Source organism: Lactuca virosa, chromosome 7 (assembly GCF_052849685.1).
Source record: "Lactuca virosa cultivar CGN04683 chromosome 7, Lactuca_virosa_CGN04683_v6, whole genome shotgun sequence".
Lineage (NCBI taxonomy): Eukaryota > Viridiplantae > Streptophyta > Magnoliopsida > Asterales > Asteraceae > Lactuca > Lactuca virosa.
Genome location: NC_136432.1, coordinates 20,748,699 through 20,756,831, shown reverse-complemented (window position 1 = coordinate 20,756,831; position 8,133 = coordinate 20,748,699). Strand labels below are relative to the sequence as shown.

General features: G+C 33.1%; 1 protein-coding gene across 1 annotated transcript; it reads right to left on the bottom strand.

Moving 5' to 3' along the window:
- Positions 1-1,385: 1,385 nt before the first annotated feature.
- LOC145125121 (uncharacterized) lies at positions 1,386-5,599 on the bottom strand. Its single transcript, XM_079060608.1, has 9 exons — positions 5,291-5,599; positions 4,438-4,825; positions 3,755-4,156; positions 3,594-3,660; positions 3,375-3,491; positions 3,194-3,285; positions 2,358-2,516; positions 2,123-2,274; positions 1,386-1,845 (listed from the first exon to the last, which is right to left on the bottom strand). Exons 1-9 carry the CDS (start codon positions 5,416-5,418, stop codon positions 1,635-1,637), a joined length of 1,716 nt encoding a protein of 571 aa, XP_078916734.1. The 5' UTR covers positions 5,419-5,599; the 3' UTR covers positions 1,386-1,634.
- Between the last annotated feature and the right edge of the window lie 2,534 nt (positions 5,600-8,133).

Sequence of the window (8,133 nt, the reverse complement as noted above, 5' to 3'; positions counted from 1 at the left end):
GTTTGAGGTTTGATCCATGTTTGTTATATAAGTGACCTGTAGAGCTGGTAATCGGATCTGTGATCAGTACTGTTATCTTCTAGACTGGGAGGTGAGTTTTCTCACTATACTTTGTATTACAGTATATGTCCTTGTGTGTAGGATGTTGGTATACTGTAGTGATCTGTTAGATTTGGTAGATCTGTATGATTACCTGTACTTGTTGGTTATTGATCATTGTTTGCATATGTCGACATGGTGGGGTATTTCGGGGAAACTCACTACGCTTTGGCTTACCGTTGTTGATTTCAATGTTTTCAGGTGCATCAGATGATCAGGGCAAGGCGAATGCATGATTGTACACATCCTCCTGCTGGTTTATGTTTTCAGAGATTATTTGATACTCTGATTCTATGGATTTGATTTGAAAACAATGGTTGATTATCTTATGGTTTTTGTGGAAATTTTTACAAAAAGATTTTTATCACGGTTTTTGTGATGTTACAGTTTTTATGCTTCAAATGTTTTTAGATAAAAATTAGAAAACGAAAATTTTTAATTATGTATTGTAATTTAAATATTTTAGATAAAATCTAAACAACAAAAATTATTTATATATTTAAAATATATATATAATAACAAAGTTGTGAAAAACGAGGGCAAAAAATGTAAAAAGAAAAAAGTGAGAGACTAAAATTGTAATATTTCAAATGGTCTTTGCGTAAAATTCACAAATGGTCCTTAAGCAAGTTTTACAAAATAGTAGAAATAGTCCCTATCCAAAATTCTTTCAACTTAACGGATCCATCTAACGGACATCCACGGTAAGAACCATTTGTGTGCAAGGTTTGCTCCGTAGGGACCATCTTAGAGAAAAAAGTTTCGTAGGGACCATTTCAAAGAAAAACTGTAAAGCTAAGAGATGTAATGTGGGTTCAAGTGGTCAAGGTTGTTCCAAAGTTATTTCGCATCCGGAACGAGAAAAAACATAACGCCGTTCAAAGACCCCAATTTAGCACATTCAACAATTTAAAAAATACTTTTTCTAGCATTTTTAGATGCAAAATCACTACTACTAACGGTATAAATATATGTAGTAAGTAATAACGAAAAAAAAAAAACCTTATGACTAGAATAGTATGAGTTGTTTATTTCCCCATTTTTTTCCTTCGAAATTTCAAAAATCAACGATAACGACAAATAAGAAAAAATAAATAATATTAAAACCCAAATAAAAACATATGCAAATTAAAAAATACACACCCAATTTATCATTCACTTATGGATAGATTATGAAACGAGAGAAAAGGTAAGGGACTAGAACAGGTAACATTAAGCGACTTTGGTAATTATATGCTTAAATAATATATGTTTTAATGTTGGTTTAGAGATAAAAAAAAAAAAAAAAAAAAAAAAAAACCAAACTTTTCCAATTATTAATAAGCTTCTAGTTTCTGCGGTTGCCACCTTGTATACAAACATATAAGAATGATGATGCTATGAGCAAAATGAACAATACCCCCAACATTTGGAAATTGGCATTTAAATTCCTATACACCCACTCTTCAAAATATTGAAGAAAAAAAAAACTAGAAATCCACAAGGGTTAGACACAAAGAACATCACTATAAAGTATAAAAGTTCTGGTAATTTTTCTACACATCGGGTGGTTTAGGTTGAAGAGGTTGGGGAAGGTTGAACATGGGTGCTACACCGAAAATATCGGCTATTTTATGAACTGCTTCTTTGTATGTGCCGTGTGTTGGCGACACGGAGTTTGGTAGGGCGGGTGAGCAGTCGGGCAGATATTCCTTTTTGTTGGATGTGGGAGTGTATAGCGATAGCACTGCCCGACAAAATATGAACCTGACACACCAAACCAAAACATCTTTTTTTTTTTTTTTTACAAAAATAACCACAAATACTCTTTTTTATTATTTTTATCATATGAGCGACTAAATCCATAAAATGGTGAAAGTATGTTGTGCTTTTCTAAATAGTCAAAAAAGTACAAGTATACCGGTTTAGTCACAACACAAAATAGTTAAGTGGTGAAATTGATAAAGTAGACATGTTTTAAAATATTTTGCCTTGCATATCTCATTAATTTGTAAATAAATAATCAGATGGTTTTGCAACGTACCTTAAAAGCAACCTTCTAAGAAACGGATCATTTAAAACTTGGGCCCACACAGGATGAAGCGAGTCTGGAGATACCACGAGGTTTAAAGCCAAAGTATCTCCCCAGTGATTTAAAGCCAAAGAAAGAACCCTTTCAGCCTCATTGAGTTTATCCTAAGAGTAAAATTTCTATTTTAGCAGCCAACAAGGGCAGAATGGTAATTATGTATTTTGTAGAGAGATAGAGAGGGGCATACTGTCTGGATGTCGGGACCCGAAAAGCCGATTAAGATAAGAAAAGCCTGCAGTGGAGCTGTGAGAAAGGTTGTGAATTGACTTCCATTTGGGTCACCAATTGAAGAGGTTGGAGATAGGAGCATTGCAACTGCCTCTCCGTTTACTTCTCTTTCCAAACTCTGTCACAATATGCCAAAATTAAAAGTAATCATTTTGATACGGAACATACATGACTCTGGACATAAGGGTAAAATCGTCATTTACTCTCGTTCAGACAATTCATTCTGTCTATATGCAACATATAGCAATGTACTTTTAGTGATTTGTTTATTATAGCATCCTATTTTCATTTCTTCCTTATTACAGCATACTACTTTGAAAAATCTACCAATTATATTCATAGCAATATCATTCGAATACAAAACAATTTTCACTGCTACGATTTGGTAGATTTTTCTAATTATAATGTCCTAATAAGAAAAAAAAAATTGAAAGCACAATGCTCTCATTGGGTATTCTTTAAAGTACAATGCATTAATAAGAAAAAAAAATTGCAAGTACAATGGTGTAATAGTAAGAAATGAAAGAAGGATGCTATAATATACAAATAAATGAAAGTACGTTGCTATTTCTTGCATTTAGCCCTAAAAGAAAAGGTACCCCTTCTGTGAAAAAAAAAAAAATTTAATGTTATCAATATTTCCTAGTGATTATTACTAACAGATAAATATGACATTTTGAACTCAAATCCTTGATTGTCTGTCATGATTTCCTTTATAACAAGTGACTAGGTGAGATTTCATCCATCCAATTAGAACACTTATCGTCTTAAAGTCTTAAAAGAGTTTAAGCTTACCTTAAAAGCATTACTTTTCTCACTATCAATAACAAGGAAAAGTGGTCTTCTTGTAAATGGAACCAGGTCACAAGGATATATCACATTTAAACCTGAAATCAACATCATTCTTAATCAAAAAAATGTCTTAATTTCTAACTGCCATGTCATAATAATATTACAATAATTTACATTAGAGTACCTCCATTTCCTTTAGAACCAAGATTCACACCTCTAGAATGGTCTCCAGAACCATTCATAATCTTTTTCACTGAAGAACTGTTTGTGTTATCAGAGGGTGGTGAAGTACATGCAGCATCTGAATGTATAACAAACAGAGGCTTAAAGCTTACAGACATGAACTACTTTACAAATTTTACATAACAAAAAAAGGCAGAAAAAAGAGATATAAAAATGTGACCTGGAGCAGATATATAGAGTAGGAGAACTCCATCAGGAGGAAGCTCCTCACACACAGTAGCCAAAACCTGTCACCAACAACACATAACAAATTCACATTTTTAACTTACAATTATTACAACTAAAATTCATAAATTAATAGTAAAAATTGAGTTTACTGACTGCTAAAAAATGAGTGATGGATGGACGATACAAGACAGCTTTGCGTGGATTTGGTGGCAATGTAGGATCAGAAATTTCCTGATTGACTGCATGTTGACCACTGGTCAAACTTCCACTTGATTGGTAGAATGAGCCACTTGGTTCCCACTCCAAACATTGAAGCATTCTGAAGTTGTCAAGAGTGAGCTCTGAGAATTTGACCTCATTTGGATGATAGCTGCACAGTATCGCGTCTCTCAGTTTTAGGTTTCTTATCACATTGGGGACAGGTGGCAGGCTATTAGGCTCTACATCTAATGTGAGGCTGTATCTTAGAGGCCTTGTATTCATAAAAGCTGTGTCCACTTTCAGAAACTTTGTTATTTCTTGTATCACTAGCTTCCATTCTATAAAGTCAGTGTCCTGAAACAAGATCATATAAAAGTGATATATAAGATGCATGAACATTCCCATGTGAATGCCAAAGTAAGCGCCACATGTATGTAATATGATAAAGATGCCTATGTGGATACCATGTAGGCATGAAAAATGGTTTTACTTGTTATAACAGGTTACAATGAGCAAATGCATACAGATCATCAAATTCAGTGGCAAACTCGCCCCTTTTGATACCTAAATGGGCAAAAGGGTAAATTGGTACAACTTTAATGGTAATATATGACATAAACCCTAAGATTAAATACCTGGAAAGTCCTCTTGCAGTCAGCAACTAGCACTTTCAGCTGACTTACCAACCGATAAACCATCTCTCGTTTGTTCAACATTAAACACACAGTCAAGAATCTTGCAATGAACCTCAACTGTTTGTTGGCAAGATTCACATCCTGTAAGAGTCCATCTTTGAAATACTCCCTAGTCAAGATTGCTTCATAAAAGATATATGACTCTGACAGATAACTGGCTACACTTGTTCTCATATATTGTCCGAAATAAAGTTGCCCTATTCGCGATGCAATATCACCTATTTCCCATCTCTTCAGTCCTGCTTCCACAAGCTTTTGTCGATTGTCTTGTTGAAATTTCCATAACTGTGTATAAACTTTGAATACCTTGTAGAAGTAGGTATCATACCTATTGCAAAACAACTTTATAGTTAAGGAGTATCAAATGTATTGGTGCAAGGTTAACTAACTAGAATATCATATAGCTGCATTAAACAACAGGAATTTGCCATAAGCATACACAACACCTAAATTACATACAAAACCACATTGTGTACCCTAATTGTTCATTTTCATAACTATAGTTTTATACGTATTACTTCTACTATCATGAAGGTTAGTTGATCGATACCATGGACAGGAGCAAGCGATTAAATCCTTCCCTAAGATACATTTTACGAGAATCTGACGTTAAACAAATTAACAGCAACAAGCTCAAATGCAGTATTTGTATAAGTTCTTAACAGTAACATGCTCAAATGCATTTGTATAAGTTTCCAGACATACGATTCACGAAACGAGATTCTGGATATATCGCTAGCTTTATTATATACACTAACACAAACTAAATTAGAACAAAGAGAAAGAAATTGACCTGTTGCGTTCGTAATACGGCAAATCCCTAATTTTGGAGAACTTTTTATCGGCTTTAGCTACAAGAGACCAGTAGACTTCACTCACGGGTACATTCAAGTTACTAGTAGTAATATTGCTCTGCGACATTTCTTTTCTTCTAATTCCTACTACTTCTCAACAATTTTGCATCAACATATAGCGCATTGATGCCAATTAGTTGCACGAAAATTGGTTGACGTTCATCATCTGATCATTTTAGGTATGAGAGAGAGAGAGAGAGAGAGAGAGAGAGAGAGTGGGCTTATGAAAATGCTTATGAATGGGCTTAACCCCTAGTAACTTCTATTCTTCACAAGTAATTAAATCTGTTTAAACCCTTGTAACTCCTACAATATTAAAGTCCACGTCAGCTTTAGTTGATTAGTTTGTTAATATTTTGGGATAATCAGTTTTAGTTAGTTACTCTGTTAATATTTTGGGAAAATCATAAAAATGATTATTATAATTATTATAGGAGATATAGGTCAATGACTTAACTTCATATATCAAAACCATTATCAATCCCAAATTAGTATTCCGGATATAGATTATGTGTAGATATCGCCAATAAAACTTTTGGGTTTTTGCGATTTTATTTTTGTTTCATCTCATACTTTTTATTCAAGTTTCTAGTTTACTTTTTTAATCTTTCTTTTCATCGATTTTATCTTTTTTCTAATTCAAACAAGAACTATCAAAAAGGTAATATATTCATTTTACTAGTTAAACAAACAATATTTTTGTATTGACAAAACTGCAAGATTGGTCACTGTAGTATTCAAAAAACTTTGAATAGGTCCAAAAAGTTTTTCACTTCATAGAATGTCCAAAATCAAGATTTTTCTGTGTTTTTGGTCCAAAAAAACATGAAAAGACGGTTATACCCTTTTATTTTCTTTTTTATATTTTTTTTTAATTTTTCAAATACTATTTTAATTTAAAAATAAAAGGAAAAGAAAATAATTATCCTCTCTCTCTCTCTTCGATTGAAATGTTTCTTCTCCAACACATTAAAACTAAACTGATCAACAACCCTCTAATTCACCCTAATTCAAGGATCTCAAAACACATACACACGCACACGAACACAAAATCTGCCAAACCCAAGCACTTTATACCTCTCATCGAATCGCAAGACACCCACTGTATCTGGTATTCTAATTTGGATCTCCCCGACCTTGTGCTCTAATAACGGTTCCATTATCGACACATCCATGTCCGATATCCTCTCCTTTTCTTTCTGGTTTGGATCTCGTATACTCGAAAATTATTTCACCAGGGATAAAGTTGAAGAAATTATTATTGGTATTGGAGTCCAGGAGAGAACTTGTGAGGAATCAAGATCCTTCACAACACTAGAAAGAATCCCCGTTGCTACGCCCTCTGACATCTTAATCCCCTTCTTCAAGAACTCGTTTCCCCATTTTAATCGATCTATAGTCACATCTCCACTCCACACAATCCCCTTAATTAACTGACTTGATCCTACAACAATCATCCTTGCAACAAACCCATTGTAATCCTCAACATTTTGTGCCAACGTCGTCTGCCAGGGTTTTTTAACAGCATCAAAAGAGAATAATGTGATTTTTCATGGTTCTTGAAATAAAAATCATACCTTTACAGATAATTTGATAAACCCACTTGTGGTTGATCGAAGAAAGTTAAAATTGAGTAAATCTTGCTCCTATACCTCAAAGGATTCTACTTGAAATTTATAACGAAGAGCAATGTTACTAGGCAATCAAAGCCCTGCTTTCGCCTTCAAAGTTCATGCCACCAACATTAGATGCAACCACCTCCACCCATCATCTCCACACCCATGTTCTTCGAATCAGGTACCACCTGCAAGTTACAATCAGATTCAATAACCATGTTCATCGTTCTCTTCTGTTTACATCATGACCTTGTTCAACGTATCACCAGACGTGTGGATCGAGAGATAGAGTAAAAGAGAACGGAGATTAGAGTTTTAGCCATTTTGGGGTTTTAGTAAGAGAGAGAGAGAGAGAGAGAGAAAGAGAGAGAGAGGGTGGAGAGAGACGTAAGAGAGATAGAGTTTTACCCATTTTTTTATTATCATTATTATTGAAATGTTAATAAAATGTAAAAAAATGTAAAAGTAAATAAATAAGGGTATAACCGTCTTATTAAGTTTTTTTGGACCAAAAACACAGAAAAACCTTGATTTTGGACTTTCTATGCAAGTAAAAAACTTTTTGGACCATATTCAAGGTTTTTTAATACCAGGTGGACCAATCTTGCAGTTTTGTTTTTTGTATTTAACGTTACGTTTGTTATATTTTTGTAACTATCACCCAGGGTAAGACGCGTGTTTTACAATCAAAATAGTATGTAATTATGTATACTTATGTTTACTTTTTTTAACTCCTATAAATAGAAAATGAGATTTAATCTTTTACTACAAATTTATAAGTTGGTTTTCAAATAGCAATCCATAAAAACATTTGAACTGAGATCAATTAGAACAATATGATACCAATGGTGATTCTTACTATAGAAGTAAATAATAAAAATAAAAATTAATATGATTTTATAGACCTTTTTTCAATATTCTATTATGATTCTTATCAAACCCGTTTTAAGGAATTAGCAAACGGAGAAACCAAAAAAAATACATTGTTTTTACTAATATGCCTATTGTGATTCCTAATACATTAGTGAAAGGGAGAAAAAAAAGACATTCTTAAAAATGGTCTATAAGAATCACAATTGAATACTTTCATATGAATGTTTATTTATATTTTTACTCTTGTATTATAAATCAAAACATGTATTACTTTGTTCTAGTTGATCACGGTA